This window comes from Lutra lutra, chromosome 7 (genome assembly GCF_902655055.1).
Source record: "Lutra lutra chromosome 7, mLutLut1.2, whole genome shotgun sequence".
NCBI lineage: Eukaryota > Metazoa > Chordata > Mammalia > Carnivora > Mustelidae > Lutra > Lutra lutra.
Genome location: NC_062284.1, coordinates 6,157,987 through 6,181,298, shown reverse-complemented (window position 1 = coordinate 6,181,298; position 23,312 = coordinate 6,157,987). Strand labels below are relative to the sequence as shown.

Below are 23,312 nucleotides of genomic sequence, written 5' to 3'. Positions count from 1 at the left end.
ATTTTTCCTAAAGCAAATATTTGTAGAGTGTTTACCTGTGCCAGGTGCTGTTCTAAGCACCTAAACCTCACAACAGCCCTATTTTGCCTCTACTTAATGCATGCGGAAACTGAGGCATGGAGAAATGAAGGGATAACCCAAGATGATATAGCAGTGGAGCTGAGATTTCAACCCAGGGCTGTAGAGCTCATGCTGTTAATCTGATTGTAGCCTACCACTTCTACTGTAGGGTGACTTTTTGTTACGTGCCTTGAGCACCTGATTATAAGGTGATCTTATATACGGATTTAGGAAAAACTGATGGAAAAGCATGTGTAGGACAAAATAAGTTCAGTTTTAACCATGTTAAGTTTGAGATGTACATTAGCATCCCATATGGAGGTATTAAGCAGACAGTCTAGAGATTAGATATTGGAAAGAACTAAAACCATGGGACTGGATAGGGAGTCCTAAGGAAATTGTGAAGAAAACCCATGACTGAACTTAGCAGCATTCCACCATTTAAAGGGAGGATGAGCCAGCCAAAAAAAAAAAAAAAAAGAAATGGAGAAGAATTCAGTGACAGTGCCCTAGAAGAGAAGAGGGTGTTTCAAGAAAGAAGTGGTCAATTGTGTCCTATCTGCGGGGGTATTAATTAAGGTGCGACTTGATTATAGGTTTTGGCAACGTAGAGGTCATTTGTAACCCTTGCAAGCATAGTCAAAAGGCATTGAAGGGAGTGGGTAGAGAGGGGACAGAGCCTGGGTGAATTGGATTTAATGGAGAACAGGTAAAGAAGTGGAATTGATGATAGACAATTCATGCTTTCAGGAAGTTTTGTTATAAAGAAGCTAGGAATGAGGCAGTAGAATTTACACTTCCTGCCTCCAGTATGAGTTCAACTTGAGTTCATCAGAGTACCTACACTCTTGTCTCTTGCTCAAACTAGCTCATACCTTTCTGTTGAATCTTTCAGGCTGTTGGACCTTGTTACCGTGCCATCAGGTGAACTGCGTCATGTGGAAGGCACCATTATTCTACACATTGTGTTTGCCGTCAAACTGGACTGTGAACTAGGCAGAGAGCTCCTGAAACACCTAAAGGTAACCGCAGACTCCTTCGGTGACCCAAGAGCTCTCTATGGAACAGGGATGTGTAAACTCAGGCCTCTTTGATGCCCGTTAATGACAGGAGACGAGTGGAAGCATTGTATAGTGGCCCTAGATCTAGGGGATGCCTTTTACTTTGAAAGTAGAAAATATACATCACCACATTCTTAAGCAAGTTCCATTTTAACACCATGCTTAAATGTTTGAGTGTTTAAAAAGAAAAAAAAGATGAGGACTGTTCAGCAGGAAACTTAACATTACATCATAACTCCCATCATTGTCCTAGGCGAGCTTCAACCTTGACCTCTCCTCTTTCTCCATTTGAGAATTGGGAGAGTGCCTATTTCTAGTAGCGTATTATGGAGTTTTGTGAAACTAAGTCATTCATCATTACATATGTGTGAGGTAGTAAGAATAAAATTAAAAGTGTTTTGAATTCTTAAAGAATATTAAGTGTACAGGTAAAGGACCTGTTTTTTCCTGTTTCATCTTTTGGTTAAGACAGTGACCATCGGTTTTCTTCAATTGCAAAGATCTAGGTTTCCTTTTGTAATTAGAAAGTGATCTGTGGGTTTATAATTTAGATCACGTGAAAATCCTTTTCCTTAGCCTTTTACACAGTGGTTTTCTTTTTCCCATCTACTGACTATTAGTGTTAATCAGTAATTATATGGGGAGTTGCAAAATGGTAGAATTAAAATAAATTTCCAAGTCTCTTATTCTTTCTACATTACTAGCTGGCTTCCGTGAAAAAAGCCTCGCCCCCCCTTATCTGTTATGCACTCACTAACCTTCTTTAGTTCCTTGTATTCATTATTCAGTACTCCAGATGAGACCCATATTTGGCTAGGTGGATCCTTGCGTTGGCTTCTGTGTCCTTCTGACATGACCCTTTGAGCACTGCTATCCAAGGCTCTCCTTGTACTTGGTTTCCCTATTCATATGGCTATCACCTGTTTCTCCAAGGAGCCCTGGGTCCCTTTCGTAGGAAAGGATATTTAAATACAGTGATTTGGAGCTAGACTTTAAAGCTTCTTTATCTCCCCTGTATATGTTCACTCTTTTTATTTAGTTACTATAAAACTAAAGATCATTGATCTTTTCAAAGAACCAGTTTTGTCTTTTTTTTAAAGATTTTATTTATTTCAGAAAGAGAAAGCACATGCACAGGCAAGCCTGGCGGGGGTCGGGGGTCGGGGGTATCGGGGTGGGGGATGGAGGGGGAGGTGTGGCGGAGAAGCCTACTCCCTGCTAAGCAGAGAGCCTGATGCAGGCTTGATCCCAGACCTGAGCTGAAGGCAGACGCTTAACCAGCTGAGACACCCAGGCGCCCCACCAGTTTTGTATTTCTTGATCTACACCATTGTATTATTTTTGTTGGTTTTTTGGATTTTTTTATTGTCTTTTGGGTATCATTTCTTTTAGGCCTCAAAGACCTATTTTTTAAATTTTATTGAGATATTTTCTTATTTAAATTCAATTTAGCTAGCATATAGTGTATTATTAGTTTCAGAGGTAGAATTTTGTAATTCATCAGTTGTATATGACACCCAGTGCTCGTTATATCCTGTGCCCTCCTTAATGCCCATCACCCAGTTACCCCATCCTCCCACCCACCTTCCCCCCAGCAACCGTTTGTTTCCTAGAGTTAAGGGTCTCTTATGGTTTGCCTCCCTATTTTCATCTTGTTTTATTTTTCCTTCCCTCCCCTTATGTTCATCAGTTCTGTTTCTTAAATTTCACATGAGTGAAATCATATGATGCTTCTCCTTCTCTGATAAAATTTACATGACATACAATTTATCCATTTTAAGTTTACCTCCTTATGCAGCCATCACCATAACCCAGGTTTAGAACATTTTCATCACCCTATAAAATCCCTTATGCCCATTTATAGTGAATTCACATTCCCAGGCCACCACTGATCTACGGTCTCCATAGACTGACCTCTGCTAGACAGTTCCTGTAAAGGGAATTATACAATACATGATCTCTTGTGTATGACTTGTTTCATTTAGCATGATGTTTTCAAAGCTATCCATGTGTTGTAGCCTCTGTCAGTATTTCATTCTTTCTTCTTGTTTAATAGTATTCCACTGTGTGGATCTATCAGATTGGTTTAGCTGTTCACCAGTTGATGGACATTTGAATTGTTTACACTTCTGGGCTATTATGAATAACGCTATTGTGAACATTCATGTGTAGGTCTTCATGTGGACATATGTTTCACTTCTTTTGGATAGACACCTAGAAGTGGAATTTCTGGGTTATGTGATAACTCTATATTTCATTTTCACCAAAGTGGCTATGTCATTTTACATTCCCACCAGCACTGTAGGAGGATTCCTATTTATCTGCATCCCTGCCGACATTGTTACTGTCTTTTTTATCATAGCTGTTTCAGTGTGTTTGAACCGGTATCTCACTGAGGTTTTGCTTTGCAGTCCCTTAATGACTGCTAATCGAGCACTTTTTCATGTGCTGATTAGCTGTTCTGATATCTTCTCTGGAGAAATGTCTCTTTAAATCTTTAGCCCATTTTTTGATTGCATATCTTACTGAATTTTAGGAATTCTCTGTATATTCTGAGTGTAAGTCCTTTATCATGTAGCTAATTAGTAAGTATTTCTTCCAGTCTGTGCCTCATCTTTCTATCTTCTTTTTTTTTTTTTTTAAAGATTTTATTTATTTATTTGAGAGAGACAGTGAGAGAGAGCATGAGCGAGGAGAAGGTCAGAGAGAGAAGCAGACTCCCTGCGTAGCCAGGAGCCCGATGCGGGACTTGATCCCGGGACTCCAGGATCATGACCTGAGCCAAAGGCAGTCGTCCAACCAACTGAGCCACCCAGGCATCCCGTCATCTTTCTATCTTCTTAATGTATCTTTTGAAACACGAATGTTTGAATTTTTATGAGGTCCAATGTATCAATTTTTTCTTAAATTATTTTTAAATATTTAAAAAAATTAAATTTTCTTAAATTTATTTTCATAAATTACGATTTTGGTATTATATCTAATCTTTGCCTAATTCAAGGTTTTTTTTTTTTAAGATTTTATTTATCTGACAGACAGAGATCACAAGCAGACAGAGAGGCAGGCAGAGAGAGAGAGGGAAGCAGGCTCCCCGCTGAGCAGAGAGCCCGATGCGGGACTCGATCCCAGGACCCTGAGATCATGACCTGAGCCGAAGGCAGCGGCTTAACCCACTGAGCCACCCAGGTGCCCCTAATTCAAGGTTTTAAAGATTTTCCAATATATTTTGTTTTTAAAGCTTGATAGTTTTAGGTCTGAAGTTTAGATTTCTGATCCATTTAAGGACCTGGCTTCAGTAGGCTATGTTATACTTTTAAGATTTAATAATGACTCCTTTTTGGTTTCTCTGTAGGCCGGACAGCAAGGAGATTTCAGTAATAACATATGTCCCTTCAGCATTGCCCTCCTGCTCTCTGTAACAAGAATACAAAGATTTGAGGAACAGGTATTGATTAATGACTTTTTGGTTCCTTCTGTAGTTGATAAGGAGCACAAGAGCCCTTTCTTAGCCGGTTCTGCTAGTGGAGAATTCCTCGGTGAGGCATGTAGGCCCACGCTGTTTTCTGGGGGCTGCCCGGAGACTTGTTCAGGTACTTGGTTGTAAAAAGCTTTAAAGGATCGTCAGCTTCTCCAAAGCTCTTTACCTCCCTATGGTGTGGTAAGCCAGGTAGTGAGTGGGAAGAAGAGTGGAAACATACTACACCGTCAGGTGGAAAGTGGGAAATTTTGCTGGGAATTCACCGACAGTTTATTATGTTGCAGTTTTTAAAGAAATTATCCCTGATTGAGTTGAAATTAATGAGAGCAATGTAGTTGCAAGGATAGAAATATAAACTCCTATACCCTTTTTTCTCATATGTGTTCCCTGATTGTGGGTAATATTAATATGGATTTTACCCCTTTTCCTTTTGCTATTTTTTTTTTATAGAGAGGGAGAGAGTGAAGGGTAGGGAGAGTGAGTGAATCTTTTTTTTTTTTTTTTTTTTTTTTAAGAATTTATTTGAGAGCAAGAGTGAGAAAAAGCACAAGCAGGGAGAGAGGCAAGTGGGAGAAGCAGGCTCCCCACTGAGCAGGGAGCAGGACGAAGGGCTTCAGTCTAGGACTCTAGAGCCAAAGGCAGACATTTAACTGACTGAGCCAACCAGGTGCCACAGAGCAAGAGAATCTTAAGCAGACCCCATGCCCAGTGTGAAGCCTGTGGGGCTCAGTCTCACAACCCTGAGATCATGACCTGAGCCTAAATCAAGAGTTGGGCACTTGACCAACTGAGCCACCTAGGTGCCCCAGCCCTTTTTCTCTCTTAAGGAGTGCCTGCCTGTCTTCAACTCTTTGAAGTGCCCACTGAAGGTCATAATTTTTGTATCATACTCATCTAGTAAAATAGCTATCTTAGGAAAGCAAGTGTATGGTAGCAAGTAGGAACAGTTAATAGAGTTAAGATCCTGTTGCATTGGCTGTCATTTTTTTGCCTCATTTTCTCGTTTCTTTCATTGTATTAGGTATTTGACCTTTTAAAAGCTTTAGTTGTAAAAAGCTTTAAGGATCGTCAGCTTCTCCAAAGCTCAAAATTTCTTCAGAATCTAGTCCCTCATAGGTCCTGTGTTTCAACCATGATCTTGGAAGTCGTGAAGAATAGGTGAGTTCATGAACCAAACCCCAGCAGGTTCGTAAGGTATTTAGTGTTGGAAAATGCAGGGTGATGCCATACTTGGGGCTCATCAGAGAAAATTGAGGGCTGTGGCTGTTGACTTCACATATCAATGTTTAATCCCTTGAAATTGTTCTAGCGAGGTTTTCCTGTATCAAAAAATCCTTAAATCCTAAGCTTGATTTCTTGGCCACCTTGATAGTAAGAATACAAACTAAAGTGGGTGCCTTTGATTCTGTCATGATATTATACCTCTTTCTTGGCTTTAGTCTTCATTGACTTTTTAGGTGAGTAAAAAAACATTAAAAGTTTTATTTACTTTAACTGTTGAAGTTTAGGACCGATGGATAAAATTGAATTAGCAGTTTTATACCAATCCATTTTATTTTATTTTTTTATTTATTGAAGATTTTATTTACTTATTTGAGAGAGGGCATGAGACGGGGAGGAGCAGATTCTATGCCAAGCGGGGAGCCCAATGCCGGACTCGATCCCAGGACCCTGAGATCATGACCCGAGCTGAAGGCAGATGCTCAACTGACTGAGCCACCCAGGCACCCCTACATAAACCCATTTTAAACCAGATTGAAAAGATTGGTAACCACCCTGGTCTTTATTTTATTTTTCTATTTTTTTTTCTTAAGATTTTATTTGTTTATTTGTCAGAGAGAGAGAGAGAGCACAAGCAGGCAGAGTGGCAGGCAGAGGCAGAGAGAGAAGCAGTCTCCCTGCTGAGCAAGGAGCCTGATGCAGGACTCGATCCCAGGACCCTGGGATCATGACCCGAGCGGAAGGCAGCAGCCCAACCGACTGAGCCACCCAGGTGTCCCTGGTCTTTATTTTAATTCAAGATACACATTAGTTGTAGTAACCGTCTTTACTGTGTCATGTTTGCTTTGTGGATTAAATGTTTTAAAGTTTTATAATTTAAGCCATAATTTGAGGTAAATCTCATTCCATGTCCTGGAATTCTGATTTAGATTGAGTTTACATGAGGTTGACACATAAGGCAAATTTCAGACTAGAATCCTTTCTTTCTGAGTGATTTACCCATTGATAGGCTTTAAAGCTCCCTTATCTTCTCTGTATCTGGTTATTCTTTTTCCTGAGGTTTATAGTTGTATCTCCTGTATATTCCCAACCCAGTCTCTTCAGTTTGGGCTAAAGATACAGGCATGTTAGCTACCCAGGAAATTCCTGGAAAGCTGTCCTTCTGGAAGTCCCAGTCAGCCACAGGACCTGGAGTTCTGTCTCTGTCTATAATTAGGGTAGGATGGGCTGTTAACACCAGGTAGGATCAAACCTCAGTGGGGAGGGATTTGGAGAATATTACTAGACTCCCTGAAATCCTCACCTGGTTAGTTACACGTGTTTTCCCTAGTCAGTTAACCTCTAAATAATTTTATGTTGTATGTGATTAAATTTTTGGACCCCACATACCACATACCACATTTTAATGGTATTTTACTGTATTTAGTTAGACTTGCCTATTAGTACGTAGAGTTGATTTTTCCCATTTTTGCTGTAACACAGCATATTCCTGAAGAACCTTCTGTTTCTTAAAATTAACACTTTAAAAATGACAGTAACTGTGGGGAAGATAGGGCTGAGCAGACTTATATTTGACATTGTAACCAGAGCACTAAGTTTTTTTTTTTTAATTGAGATATAACTGACATACAGCATTATATTAGTTTTAGGTGTACAATGTAATGATTCAGTGTTTGTATCTTAAAATGATTACCACAGTAGGTCTAGTTAATATCCATTGTGTTTTGGGGCGCCTTGGAGGCTCATTGGGTTAAAGCCTCTGTCTTCAGCTTGGGTCATGATCCCAGCCTGGGATCGAGCCCCACATCGGGCTCTCTGCTCAGCAGGGAACCTGCTTCCCTTCCTCTCTCTCTCTCTGCCTGCCTCTTTGCCTACTTGTGATCTCTGTCAAATAAATAAATAAAATCTTAAAAAAAAAATCCAATGTGTTTTTATAAGTATAATCAGCATACAGTATTCTCTTAGTTTCAGGTGTACAGCATATTGACTGGACAATTCTGTACCTTGTTCAGTGCTCACCATGATAAGTGCATTCACCATCTGTTACCATACGACTTTATTATTACAGATTATTCCCTGTGCTGTTCTTTCCATCTCTGTGACTTACTTATTTTATAACTGGAATTTCCTCTTAATCCCCTTTATCTGTTTCTCCATAGCCAAGATATGAAAGCAACCCAAGTGTCCATCAGTAGTTGAGTGGATAAAGAAGATAAGATACATCTACACACACTAAAATACCACTCAGCCATAAGAAAAAGTGACATTTGATATATTCCTTTCACACACACACACATATATATATATATTTTAAGATTTATTTATTTATTTTAGAGAGCATGTGAAGGGAAAGAGAGAGAAAGTCTTTTGTTGTTGTTCTGTTTTGCTTTGAGAGACAAAGTGTTAAGAAGACCCCACACTGAGTGTGGAGCTTGACTCAGGGGCTGAGATCACTACCCGAACCAAAACCAAGAGCTGGAAGCTTAACTGACTGGGCCACCCGGGTGCCCCTCCCATATGTTCTTAACGTAAAAGTTCTGCTACAGTAAATATGGGACTTCACCTTAAACAAGTTGCGGTAACCTGGAAGGGCACAGTAAGGGGGTATTGAAGCTGAATTCTGGAGACTAGAACCAATGCACAAATATTAGGGAGAACCACACAGTAAATACTTCAAAGATATCAGCTTGCATGTAGCCTAAGCCAAAAGGAAGAAGACAGGCTGGGTACTTGGGTGGCTCAGTCGGTTAAGCATCTCCCTTTGGCTTGGGTCACAATCCAGGGGTCCTGGGACTGAGCCCTGGGTCATGCTCCCTGCTGAGCAGGGAGTCTGCTTCTCCTCCATGCGCCTCTCCTCTGGCTTGTGTGCTCTCTCTCTCTCCCTGTCCCTTGCTCTCAAATAAATAAATAAAATCTTAAAACAAACAAAACAAAACAAAACAGGCTCAGGGGCATCATGAACAGTTGTACTATAGTCCTCTGTGCTTTGCTGTGCTCGGTTCTGTTGATACACTTTGTGTTTACCTGCAGATACTTGGAGGTACAGAACATTAGCGTACAAGGAAAAAATCACTTGGGAACCAGTTCAACTTCCAGGTTTTATTTACTCCCCCAGTTAACAGGAGATTTTCGGGCGCGGGGAGAAGAATGAGCATGTGCTCAGCCTATTATCTTGATCCCAGATCTCCAAAGTGTGAATATTATTAAAATCTGTTGAAATGTTGTGAGACTCTGTTCACAGCTGTCTCCTTTGTTCTTTAATGCTGTATTAGTATTTGTTGCTATTTAGCAGGTAGATATAATGATGCAGAGGTTACTACAAGCATACCGTTTCCTCTACCGTGAGTACCATTAAATGGTATAAAATCACCAAGGATTCTACTGCTGTGCAAAAGGTTATTTGTAGGCTTGGCTCATGCTTTTGAAGCCAGATCATGCATTGCTTCGTACCATAAATATGAATATAAATATTCCTGCTATGAACATTTACTGTGTACCTTCTAAATGTTAGTCTTATGGGAGGCTGTACGGATAAAAATATGACTACAAGGTGGTCTCTACCACGAAGAAACTCATTCTGGGGAGGGAGGCAAACTTGTAAGTGTGTATAAAATGTGTTGTTAGTGTCTTCGGGAAAATAAAAGAAGCAACAGTTAGCTTCCAGTCTTGCAAATTGAATGGAAATGTGTAATGGTCAGTACATTGAGATATTCCAGTTTCATCTGTATGATTTTGAATGTTCTGTAGTTTCTGGATTTTGCCAGTGTTCTGTCAGTGGAAATATAGGAATTCAGAATTCTGACAGATAAGGGTAGATGAAAAGAAAAGGTTCATGTAAAGAATATTGATGATCCAGGTCAAATTTGGGAAATGTGTAAACATGACAATGAGCATAAAGGTAAGGTTCTTTTTAACTAAGCTTTGTGGTTTTTTGCAGTGTTCATAGTTGGGATCACGTTACTCAGGGCCTGGTAGAACTTGGCTTCATTTTAATGGATTCATATGGGCCAAAGAAGATTCTTGATGGAAAATCTATTGAAACGAGCTCAGGTCTTTCAAAAATACCAAACCAGCATGCATGTAAGCTGGGTGCCAGTATCCTGCTGGAAACTTTTAAGGTGAGTCTCCAGTTTGGGAACCATTCCCTAATTCTGTCAAATTGTATTATAAACAGGGCATGACATTTGCTTGGGAGCTTAGAGGACAAGGAAATTTGAGTATGCAGCAGTTTCCAGGAACAGAGGTTGGAATAGTAAATGAAACATGACAGATCCAGCTTGATGGAATATTTACTTTTTCATCCTTTATTTATATGAGGTTTTCATTTAATTTCCCCTTTTTCTGTTTATTAGAAATTTTAATATAAATTAGCATTTCATGATTTACTCTTCTTCCTCTAGTAGTAAATCATTTTTGATCATTTTCTGTTTTGGCGGGTGCTTTTGGATGCTATTATACAAAAAATAATCTTTTAGTCACTGTAGAACATCAAACTTGAAGAATTATGCTTATTGGTTCATTGTTTCTAAAGAAACCAAAATAGTTCTTATATTTTTAAATTCATTACCATATAACGACCGTCATCTCAATCTTAATTTCTGAAACAGCTTTTAAAAATGCATTTACTTTCAATTAAAACAAGAGCTAGGTTTTGTCTGAGGCTAAACAACTTTGCTAATGATTCCTCTACGTCATTTTCTTGACATTGAATTAACGTAGCTACACGCCAAAAGTGTCTGCTGAAGATGTTACTTGGAGGCTAATTTGAATAAGTAAATCTATTCCGATTCAGAACTATGAAGTGAATGTGTATAATAGTCCTTGAGAGTTGTCTGTTAGATGATGCAAATGACCTTTTTAAATAGTGATCTGATTAAAAGTGTAAGAGATTTAAGTATTTTTTGTTTTAAGATTATTTTTTCTTTTTAAACTAGTGAGGTTCTCTTTGGTTTCACACAAATGTCTTTGTCGAGGCATCTGTAAAGCATATAATTTACTACTAGTAATCTAGTGTTAGTCCGAGATCTGAAAGAAATTAATCTGTACTGTAAAGTAATCAAGTTAAGAATTTTAATGAAAATTGAAAATAGGTTTGTTTTGTTTTGTTTTTTTTTAGGTGACTATTGTGCTTCTAGAAACCAAGGAAGGGTTTGGAAAAGATTTTTTTGGATTTCCAGAAATTTTCATGGGCTTTTAAATTTTAAGATGAAAGTCCATACTGTCAGAAATCAGGATTTGGGCATGTAATGGATACCTTAGTAGAATTATTCCTTTTTGATGCTGAACCTAACACATAGCAGTTGTTTCAAGTGTGCGCTCTTGTAGGCTAATAAACATGGCAGTTGGCCCTGCCAGTCAATCTTCTGAGCACAGAATGAGGATAGAATTGAGTGACTCTGTTTTTCCAGATGATTCACAGTATATTTGTTTTTGAAATAAACAGTCGAGTTTTACCCATATCCAAACTGTTCCTCATTCTGCCTAACATGATTTGATGCAATTATGAGCTGAAGGTCACCATAAATATCCCATAAAATGAGATATTTTACTGACTGTTCTGTCCTTTTCAGATCCATGAGATGATCAGACAAGAAATTCTGGAGCAAGTACTCAACAGGGTTGTTACCAGAGCATCCTCTCCCATCAGTCATTTCTTAGGTATTGAACTGTGAAAGGGTAAAAAGGTGTGGAAGTTCTAGGAAATATTTTCCTGTAAATATCCTCCTATATTGGTCCTAGATTGATTTTTTTTTTTTTTTTTTTTTTTTTTTAAATAGGCTCCATGCCCAGCATGGAGCCCAGTGCGGGGCTTGAACTCATGACGTTGAGATCAAGAGTCAGACTCTTTAAAGATTTTATTTATTTGATAGAGATTACAAGTAGGCAGAGAGGCAGGCAGAGAGAGAGGAAGGGAAGCAGGCTCCCTACTGAGCAGAGAGCCCGATGCGGGGCTTGATCCCAGGACCCTGGGATCATGACCTGAGCCGAAGGCAGAGGCTTTAACCCACTGAGCCATCCAGGCGCCCCAAGAGTCTGACTCTTAACTGACTGAGCCACCCAGGCTCCCTGGTCCTGGAAAAAAAAATTTTTAGTGATGCAGTAGTATAATGCAGTATCTTTGATTATGATGTCAGTGAGACATAAGTCCATTTACACTGTGGTCATCGAGAAGGAAAGGAGCATCTAACTAATGAGTAAAACGTCTGTCTTGCATCAGCTTTCTCTCTTCTGTTTTAGTATTTTTCTGATGAGTGTTGTCCTTATGCTGCAACTTATTGACCTCTCATTTCCTTAACCCTTGACGTTCTGGCTTCACTCCTCTCTTTGTATTTTAACACATATCTTCTAAGGCCAAATCCACTGGTCTTTTCTTACTGACTTTCCTAATTTCTGTATCATTCAACACCGTTTACGATTTCCCTGAGACTTTCTTAGGTTCTTGGGTAACAGTTTGCTTCGTATCCTGCGTGTGATCAGCTCTTCTCTTCCTCCTTTAGTGGTTCCTCTTCTTCTGCCCGTAAGTACTGGACTTTGCAGAATCTTGATGCTTGACACTCGATTCTACTTTTTTCCCTTCTTTATGGCTTTACTGAAGAATAACTGAAGTACGGTATTTAAAGTCTAACAGTTTGATGACTTCTGACATGTGCACAGCTGTGAAGCCATCTACAAAATGAAAATGCACATATCACCCACAGATGTTTCCTGGTGCCTCTTTGTAATTCTTTCCTCCATCCCACTCTTCCTTCCCGCCTCCTGTCTCCAGTCCAGTCTGCTTTCTGTCTATAAATTAAATGCCATTTTTCAAATTTTATGTAAATGGAATCCTACTGTATGCACTCCTTTTATTGTCTGGCTTCTTTCACTCAGCATAATTTTTTTTTTTAAGATTTTATTTATTTATGACAGAGAGAGATACTGAGACAGGGAACACAAGCAGGAGGAGTTGGAGAGGGAAAGCAGGATCTCCGCTGTGCAGGGAGCCCGATGTGGGGCTCGATCCCAGGACCCTGGGATCATGACTTGAACTGAAAGCAGGCGCTTAACGACTGAGCCACCCAGGGGCCCCATCACTCAGCATAATTCTTGTGAAATTTTTCCGTGGCTGTTGCAGGGATTAGTAGCTGGTCCCTTTTTATTGTTAGTCGTCCTACCTGGTGAGAATATAAGCTCAATTTATTTATTCATTCACTTGTGGACAGGTTATGTAGGTTGTTTCTGATTTGGGGCTATTACGAATAAAGCTGCTATAAACATTCATGTTTAAGTCTTTTGAGGAAATGTGCTTTCATTTCTCTTGGGAAAATACCTGGTAGTGGAATGGGTACATCATATGGGAGATCTGTGTTTCATAGTTTAAGGAACTGCCGGGCTGTTTTCAAAGCGGTTGTACCATTTTCCACTTCTACCAGCAATGTTGCTGTCATTCACATTGTGACCAATACTTGGTTTGGTTAGTCTTTTTAATTTTAGTCATTCTGATAGGTGCTTGATAGTATCTCATTGTGATTTTCAAATATCTGTTCGAATCTTTTGTCCATTTTAAAAAATTGAGTTGTTTACCCCCTTATTACTGAGTTATAAAAGTTCTTTATATATTCTAAGCACGAGCCCTTTGTCAGATATGTGGGGGTTTTTTATTGTTATGTTAGTCACCATACAGTACATCATTCGTTTTTGGTGTAGTGTTCCATGACTCATTGTTTGCATATAACACCCAGTGCTCCATGCGGTCCGTGCCCTCCTTAATACCCATCACCAGGCTCACCCATCCCCTTAGTCCCCTTCCCTTCTAAAACCCTGTTTGCCAGAATCCATAGTGTCTCCTGGATAGTCTCCCACCCCAATTTCCCCCTCTTCATTTTTCCCTTCCTTCTCCTCATGTCCTCCACGTTCTTCCTTATGTTTCACAAATAAGTGAAACCATATGATAATTGACTCTCTCTGCTTGACTTCTTTCACTCAGCATAATCTCCTCCCGTTCCACCCATGTTCATGTAAAAGTTGAGTGTATCCTTTCTGATGGCTGAGTAAAATTCCATTGTATATACGGACCACATCTTTATCCATTCGTCTGTTGAAGGGCATCTTGGCTCGTTCCACATTTTGGCTGTTGTGGACATTGCTGCTATGAACACTGGGGTAAATATGGCCCTTCTTTTCACTACATTTCTGTCTTTGGGGTAAATACCCGGTAGTGTACTTGCAGGGACATAGGGTAGCTCTGTTTTAAATTTTTTTTTTTTTTAAGATTTTATTTATTTATTTGACAGAGATCACAAGTAGGCAGAGAGTCAGGCAGAGAGAGAGGGGGAAGCAGGATCCCTGCTGAGCAGAGAGCCCAATTCGAGTCTTGATCCCAGGACCCTGGGATCATGACCTGAGCTGAAGGCAGAGGCTTTCACCCACTGAGCCACCCAGGCGCCCCTGTTTTTAATTTTTTAAGGAATCTCCACACTGTTTTCCAAAGTGGCTGCACCAGATTGCATTCCCACCAGCAGTATAAGAGGGTTCCCCTTTCTCCACAACTTCTCTAACATTTGTTGTTTGTTGCCTTGTCGATTTTTGCTGTTCTAACTGGTGTAAGGTGATATCTCAGTGTGGTTTAGATTTGAATCTCCCTGATGGCTAATGATGATGAACATTTTTTCATGTGTCTGTTAGCCATCTGTATGTCTTCTTTGGAGAAGTGTCTGTTCATGTCTTCTACCCATTTTTTGACTTGACTATTTGTTTTTTGGATGTTGAGTTTAAGAAGTTCTTTATAGATCTTGGATATCACCCCTCTGTCTGTAGTGTTATTTGCAAATATCTTCTCCCAATTCCGTGGGTTGCCTCTTTGTTTTGTTGACTATTTCCTTTGCTGTGCAGAAGCTTTTGATCTTGATGAAGTCCCAAAAGTTCATTTTCGGTTTTGTTTCCGTTGCCTTTGGAGACGTGTCTTGAAAGAAGTTGCTGTGGCTGATGTCGAAAGGTTATTGCCTGTGTTCTCCTCTAGGATTCTGATGGATTCTTGTCTAACCTGGAGTCCTTTCAACCATTTCGAGTCTGTCTTTGTGCGTGGTATAAGAGAGTGGTCCAGTCTCGTTCTTCTGCACGTGGCTGTCCCATTTTCCCAGCACCGTTTATTGAAGAGATTCTTTTTTCCACTGGACATTCTTTCCTGCTTTGTCGAAAATTAGTTGACCATAGAGTTGAGGGTCCATTTCTAGGCTCTCTACTCTGTTCCACTGGCCTGTGTTGTCTGTTTTTGTGCCAGTACTATGCTGTCTTGGTGATCACAGCTTTGTAAGAGAGCTTTAAATCAGGCAACGTGATGCCCCCAGCTTTTTTTTTTTTCTTTCTCAACATTTCCTTGGCAATTCAGGGTTCCATACATTTCCTTGGCATTTCCGGTTCCATACAAACTTCAGGATTGTTTGTTCAAGCACTTTGAAAAATGCTGGTGGAATTTTGATTGGGATGGCATTGAAAGTATAGATTGCTTGGGGCAGCATAGACGTTTTGACAATGTTTATTCTTCCGATCCATGAGCATGGAATGTTTTTCCATCTTTCTGTGTCGTCTTCAATTTCTTTCATGAGTGTTCTGTAGTTCCTAGAGCACAGATTCTTTACCTCCTTTCTTAGGTTTATTCCAAAGTATCTTACAGTTTTTGGTGCTGTTGTAAATAGAATTGATTCTCTAATTTCTCTTTCTTCAGTTACATAGTTAGTGTATAAGAAAGCAACTGATTTCTGTGCATCCATTTTGTATCCTGCCACATTACTGAATTGCTGTGTGAGTTCTAGTAGTTCTGGGGTGGAGTCTTTTTCGTTTTCCACATAAAGTATCCTGTCATATGCAAAGAAGTTTGACTTCTTTGCCAATTTTAATACCTTTTATTTCTTTTTGTTGTCTGATTGCTGTTGCTAGGACTTCTAGTACTATGTTGAACAGTAGTGGTGAGAGTGGACATCCTTGTCGTGTTCCTGATCTCAAGGGAAAGGCTCTCAGCTTTTCCCCATTGAGAATGATATCCACTGTGGGTTTTTCATAGATGGATTTTATGAAATTGGGGAATGTTCCCTCTAGCCCTATAATCTGAAGAGTTTTAATCAGGAAAGGATGCTGTATTTTGTCAGATGTTTCTTCTGCATCAATTGAGAGGACCATGTGGTTATTGTTCTCTTATTTATCTGTTCAGTCACATTGATTGATTTGCAAATGTTGAACCACCCCTGCATCCCAGGGATAAATCCCACCCGGTTGTGGTGGATAATCCTTTTAAGGTACTCTTGGATCCTATTAGCTAGGATCTTGTTGAGAATCTTGGCATCCATATTCATCAGGGATATTGGTCTGAAATTCTCCTTTTTGGTGGGGTCTTTGCCTGGTTTGGGGATCAAGGTAATGCTGGCCTCATAGAGTCTCGAAGTTTTCCTTCTGTTTCTATTTTTGAAACACCTTGAGGAGAACAGGTATTGTTTCTTCTTTAAATGTTTGATAGAATTCCCCAGGGAATCCATCAGGCCCTGAGCCCTTGTTTTTTTGGGAGGGTTTTGATCATTGCTTCGATCTTCTTATTGGTTATTGGTCTATTCACGTTGCCAGTTTCTTCCTGTTTCAGTCTTGGAATTTTATAGGTTTCCAGGAATACACCCATTTCTTCCAGGTTGTTTAATTTATTGTCATATAGCTATTGATAATAATTGCTAATAATTGTATTTATTTCCTTGGTGTTAATCGTGATCTCTCCCGTTTCATTCATAATTTTATTAATTTGGGTCATTTGTCCTTTCTTTTGAAAAAGTCTGGCCACTGGTTTATCGATCTTATTAATTCTTTCAGAGAACCAGCTTCTAGTTTCATTAATGTGTTCTATTGTATTTCTGGTTTCTAATTCATTGATCTCTGCTCTAATCTTAAGTATTTCCCTTCTCCGTTCATGGGTTAGGTTTAATTTGTTGTTGGTTCTCCAAATCTTTAAGGTGTAAGGATAGTTTGTGTATTCAGGATTTTTGTATATTTTTGAGAGGCTAGGATGGCTATGTATTTCCCCCTTAGGACCACTTTTGTCATATCCTATAGGTTTTGGATCGATGTGCCTTCGTTCTCATTGGTTTCCATGAATTGTTTATTTTCTTCTTTGATTTCCTGGTTGGTCAAATTCCAAGTGTTTGAATTTTGTCCAAACTTCTTGTGGTTGAGTTCCAGTTTCAAAGCATTGTGGTCTGAGAATATGCAGGGAATAATCTCAGTCTTTTGGTATCGGTTGAGGCCTGATTTGTGACCCAGTATGGGGGATTATTCTGGAGAAAGTTCCATGTGCGCTCAAAAAGAATCTGAGTATTCTATTGTTTTAGGGTGGAATGTCTTGTCTGTATCTGTGGAGTCCATCTGGTCCAATGTGTCATTCAAAGTTCTTGTTTCTTTGTTGATTTTATGTTTAGATGATCTATTACTGAGAGTGGAGTGTTGAGGTCTACTATTAACATTATCAATATGTCTCATTATTTTGGTTAACAGTTGGCTTATGTAGTTGGCTGCTCCCATGTTGGGGGCATAGGTATTTATAATCGTTAGATCTTACTGGATGGATCCTTTAAGAATGGTATGGTTGGGGTGCCTGGGTGGCTCAGTGGTTAAATCCTCTGCGTTTGGCTCAGGTCATGATCTCAGGGTCCTGGGATCGAGTCCCGCATCAGGCTCTCTGCTCAGCAGGAAGCCTGCCTCCTCCTCCTCTCTCTGCCTGCCTCTCTGACTACTTGTGATCTGTCTGTCAAATAAATTTAAAAAAAAAATCTTAAAAAAAAAAAAAAAGAATGGTATGGTTTCCTTCTGTATCTCTGACTAGTCTTTAGCTTAAAATCTATTTTGTCTGATAGGAAAATTGCTACCCCAGGTTTCTTTTGAGGTCCTTTGGCATGAAAGATGGTTCTTCATCTCTTTACTTTCAGTCTGGATGTATCTTTAGGTTCAAAATGAGTCTCTTTTGGATAGCATATGGATGGGTCCTGTCTTTTTATCCAGTCTGCAACTTTGTGCCGTTTTATGGAAGCATTTAGGTTGTTCACACTGAGAATGATTATTGAAAGATAAGATTTTATTGTCATCATGTTGCCTGTGAAGTCCTTGTTTTTATAGATTATCTCTGTATATTTCTGTCCTATAGCACTCTTGGGGTCTTTCTCTTTTTAGAGAACCCTCCTTAATATTTCTTGCAGGGCTGGCTTAGTGGTCACATATTTTTTCAGTCTCTGCCAGTCCTGGAAGCTCCTTATCTTTCCATCCATTCTGAATGACAGCCTTGTCGGACAAAGAATTCTTGGCTGCATGTCCTTCTCATTTAGTTCCCTGAATATGTCTTGCCAGCCCTTTCTGGCTTGCCAGGTCTCTGTGGACATTATCCTGATGTTCCTCCCTCTGTACATAAGGAATCTCTTCTCCCTAACTGCCTGTAAAATGGTTTTCTTGGTTCTAAGATTTGCGAGTTTTACTATTACATGCTAGGGCGTTGGTTCAGTCTCCTTGATCTTGGGAGAGGTCCTCTCTGCCTCTATAACATAAATGCTTGTTTCTTTCTTTCTTTCTTTCTTTTTTTAAATTTTTATTTACTTGTCAGAGAGAGACTGTGTGCACAGGAAGGCAGAGTGGCAGGCAGAGGGAGAAGCAGGCTCCCTACTGAGCAAGGAGCCCAATGTGGTACTTGATCCCAGGACACTGGGATCATGACCAGAGCCGAAGGCAGCCACTTAACTGACTGAGCCACCCAGGCGTCCCTCTTTTTTTTTTTTTTTTTTTAAGATTTTATTTATTTATTTGACAGAGACAGTGAGAGAGGGAACATAAGCAGGGGGAGAGGGTGAGGGAGAAGCAGGCTCCCCACTGAGCAGGGAGTCCAATGCATGACTCAATCCCAGGACCCTGGGATCATGCCCTGAGCTTAATGACTGAGCCACCCAGGTGCCCATGAATGCTTGTTCCATTCCCCAGATGAGGGTTGCTCTTGGCTACAATTTGCTCAAATGTATCTTCTAGTCTTCTCTCTCTCTCCACCCGCTCAGGGATCCCAATAATTCTAATGTTGGAAGGTTTCGTGGCGTCATTTATTTCTCTAATTCTGTTTTCATGGATTTTAAGCTGTTTGGTCCAGGCCTCCTCCTGCTCCTCCTTTTCTATCAGTTTGTCTTCCAATCGCTAATTCATTCTTCTGCCTCATTTACCCTGTTAGAATATCTAGATTAAGTTGTATCTCGCTGATAGCATCTTTAAGTTCTGCCAGATCCGCTCTCATTTCTGCCCTTAGCGAATCTATGTTGCCATTAATAGTTTTCTCCAGCCTATTGTCTTCATAACCCTGAAGTCTTTCTGATATCTTGCTTGGATCCATATCCATTAGATCTGCAGGCGAGGCCATTGTTTCTTGGTCTTTTCTTTGTTGGGAGTTCTTCCTCCTAGTCATTCTGTTGAGTTCAGGTTGAGGGGATGTACAGCCGAAAACACAGGCAAGGTGCACCCTGAGAAGGTTCAGAGCAATTGGAATTCACCGCCAAAAAAAAAAAAAAAAAAAAAAAAAAACAGCCAAAATGAGACCCAAGACTAAGGATTTATAAAGTACAAAAACAAAAAGACCAACAAAAAGCAAAACTCCCAAAAAAAGAACCCAGAATAAAAGGTGGGGCTGGGGGTGCCTGGGTGGCTCAGTGGGTTAAAGCCTCTACCTTCGGCTCAGGTCATGATCCCAGTGTCCTAGGATCGAGCCCCGCATCGGGCTCTCTGCTCAGCGGGGAGCCTGCTTCCTCCTCTCTCTCTCTGCCTGCCTCTTTGCCTACTTGTGATCTCTGTCTATCAAATAAATAAATAAAATCTTTAAAAAAAAAAAAAAAAGTGCGCCTGATGGGAAGGTGGCTCTAATCCCTCAGTGTGGGCGAAGAAGGGTATTTCTGTTCTTCCTGGTGTATTTTGTGGTCTTTGTTAGAGAACTCTACTTCCTAGAGATACAGGGAAATTAAAACTGGTATATATATAAAGATAGTATTGAATAGGGAAAAAGGAGTACACTGAAGCTTATATCTATATATGTAAAAAAAAAAAAGAAAGAAATGATGAAAAAGTTCCAAGTTAGGGGCACCTGGGTGGGTCAGTCATTAAGCATCTGCCTTTGGCTCAGGCCATGATCCCGGGTCCTGGGATCGAGCCCCACATCCGTCTCCCTGCTCCACAGGAAGCCAGTTTTCCCGTCTCCCACTTCCCCTGCTTGTATTCCCTCTCTCGCTGTCTCTCTCTCTCTCTGTCAAATAAATAAAAACTTAAAAAAAAAAAAAGTTCAAGTTAAAAACTTACTATAGAATATATTAAACATCTAGTTGAAATAATAAGTAGGTTTAAAAAAAAGTAAGAAACAGAAAGAATTAAAGAAAGAAAAAAGTTCTATCTAAGAAATATACAGCCATGAGGCAACACCAGGAGCTTAATATACTGTTTTCCCCTGGTGTTGGGGTTTTATAGGTTTATGGGGACCCTGGGGTAGTTGTCCTCTTGTTCCTTCAGCTTGTCTTCTGGGGGAGGGGCCTGCCCTGTTGTTTTTAAATCGATCCTACTTGGGCAGAGTTGCCCTGTCCTCCCCCATCAAGGGGCTGGGCTCCGTGAAAACAGGTTTTTTGGGCTTTTGTTCTCTAGCGACTTTCACGCCTTTTCAGAGGGTCAGCAAAGTAAATTGTCTGCACCCCAACCTTTGCCTCAGAAGGCACAGTCTGCTCCTCTCTGAATTCTCCAGAACATACATACAGAACATACAGAACATCCAAACATGCGAGGGAGAGCACAGTGGGAAAGTGAGAGGGAGAAGCAGATTCCCTGCTGAGCGGAGAGCCCAACGCAGAGTTCGATCCTAGGACCTCGAGATCACAACCTGAGCCGAAGGTAGACTCTTAACCAACTGAGCCATCCAGGTCCCCCAGATGTGTTTTGTAAATATTTTCTCCTAGTCTGTGGTTTGACTTAATGTTTGTAACAGTGTTGTTGGAAGAGTAAGTTTTTTTTAATTTATCAGTTATCAATTTATCAGTTTCTTTTTACATTTCCTGCTTTTTGTATCATGTATTAGAGTCCTTGCCTAAACTGAAGATCGCTAACATTCACTAAGATTTTTCTTATATTTTCTTTTTTTTTTTTTTTTTTTTTTTAATTTTTTTATTTTTTTTAAGCATAACAGTATTCATTATTTTTGCACCACACCCAGTGCTCCATGCAATCCGTGCCCTCTACAATACCCACCACCTGGTGCCCCCAACCTCCCACCCCCCACCCCTTCAAAATTCTCAGATCGTTTTTCAGAGTCCATAGTCTCTCATGGTTCACCTCCCCTTCCAATTTCCCTCAACTCCCTTCTCCTCTCCATCTCCCCTTGTCCTCCATGCTATTTGTTATGCTCCACAAATAAGTGAAACCATATGATAATTGACTCTCTCTGCTTGACTTATTTCACTCAGCATAATCTCTTCCAGTCCCGTCCATGTTGCTACAAAACTTGTGGATTCATCCTTTCTTTCTTTCTTTTTTTTTTTTTTTTTTTTACAGCTTTATAAACATATATTTTTATCCCCAGGGGTACAGGTCTGCGAACCGCCAGGTTTACACACTTCACAACACTCACCATAGCACATACCCTCCCCGATATCCATAACCCCACCCCCTCTCCCAACCCCCTCCCCCCATCAACCCTCAGTTTGTTTTGTGAGATTAAGAGTCACTTATGGTTTGTCTCCCTCCCAATCCCATCTTGTTTCATTTACTCTTCTCCTACCCCCTCGACCCCCCATGTTGCATCTCCTCTCCCTCATATCAGGGAGATCATATGATAGTTGTCTTTCTCCGATTGACTTATTTCGCTAAGCATGATACCCTCTAGTTCCATCCACGTCGTCGCAAATGGCAAGATTTCATTTCTTTTGATGGCTGCATAGTATTCCATTGTGTATATATACCACATCTTCTTTATCCATTCGTCTGTAGATGGACATCTAGGTTCTTTCCATAGTTTGGCTATTGTAGACATTGCTGCTATAAACATTCGGGTGCACGTACCCCTTCGGATCACTATGTTTGTATCTTTAGGGTAAATACCCAGCAGTGCAATTGCTGGGTCATAGGGTAGTTCTATTTTCAACATTTTGAGGAACCTCCATGCTGTTTTCCAGAGTGGTTGCACCAGCTTGCATTCCCACCAACAGTGTAGGAGGGTTCCCCTTTCTCCGCATCCTCGCCAGCATCTGTCATTTCCTGACTTGTTAATTTTAGCCATTCTGACTGGTGTGAGGTGATATCTCATGGTGGTTTTGATTTGTATTTCCCTGATGCCGAGTGATATGGAGCACTTTTTCATGTGTCTGTTGGCCATCTGGATGTCTTCTTTGCAGAAATGTCTGTTCATGTCCTCTGCCCATTTCTTGATTGGATTATTTGTTCTTTGGGTGTTGAGTTTGCTAAGTTCTTTATAGATTTTGGACACTAGCCCTTTATCTGATATGTCATTTGCAAATATCTTCTCCCATTCTGTCAGTTGTCTTTTGGTTTTGTTCACTGTTTCCTTTGCTGTGCAAAAGCTTTTGATCTTGATAAAATCCCAAAAGTTCATTTTTGCCCTTGCTTCCCTTGCCTTTGGTGATGTTCCTAGGAAGATGTTGCTGCGGCTGACGTCGAAGAGGTTGCTGCCTGTGTTCTCCTCGAGGATTTTGATGGATTCCTTTCTCACGTTGAGATCCTTCATCCATTTTGAGTCTATTTTCGTGTGTGGTGTAAGGAAATGATCCAATTTCATTTTTCTGCATGTGGCTGTCCAATTTTCCCAACACCATTTATTGAAGAGGCTGTCTTTGTTCCATTGGACATTCTTTCCTGCTTTGTCGAAGATGAGTTGACCATAGAGTTGAGGGTCCATTTCTGGGCTCTCTATTCTGTTCCATTGATCTATGTGTCTGTTTTTGTGCCAGTACCATGCTGTCTTGATGATGACAGCTTTGTAATAGAGCTTGAAGTCCGGAATTGTGATGCCACCAACTTTGGCTTTCTTTTTCAATATTCCTTTGGCTATTCGAGGTCTTTTCTGGTTCCATATAAATTTTAGGATTATTTGTTCCATTTCTTTGAAAAAAATGGATGGTATTTTGATAGGAATTGCATTAAATGTGTAGATTGCTTTAGGTAGCATAGACATTTTCACAATATTTATTCTTCCAATCCAGGAGCATGGAACATTTTTCCATTTCTTTGTGTCTTCCTCAATTTCTTTCATGAGTACTTTATAGTTTTCTGAGTATAGATTCTTAGTCTCTTTGGTTAGGTTTATTCCTAGGTATCTTATAGTTTTGGGTGCAATTGTAAATGGGATGGACTCCTTAATTTCTCTTTCTTCTGTCTTGTTGTTGGTGTAGAGAAATGCAACTGATTTCTGTGCATTGATTTTATATCCTGACACTTTACTGAATTCCTGTACAAGTTCTAGCAGTTTT

General features: G+C 40.1%; 1 protein-coding gene across 5 annotated transcripts in view; it reads left to right on the top strand.

The window, feature by feature from the left end:
• The window catches only part of FANCI (FA complementation group I), a 91,106-nt gene that overhangs the window by 22,583 nt on the left and 45,211 nt on the right, over positions 1 to 23,312 (top strand). For all 5 annotated transcript variants that reach the window (XM_047735813.1, XM_047735815.1, XM_047735814.1 and 2 more), the window contains 5 exons: positions 956 to 1,082; positions 4,474 to 4,566; positions 5,621 to 5,757; positions 9,758 to 9,938; positions 11,391 to 11,478. In XM_047735813.1, coding sequence (XP_047591769.1) covers positions 956 to 1,082; positions 4,474 to 4,566; positions 5,621 to 5,757; positions 9,758 to 9,938; positions 11,391 to 11,478 — 626 coding nt within the window. The remainder of the gene's footprint in view (positions 1 to 955; positions 1,083 to 4,473; positions 4,567 to 5,620; positions 5,758 to 9,757; positions 9,939 to 11,390; positions 11,479 to 23,312) is intronic.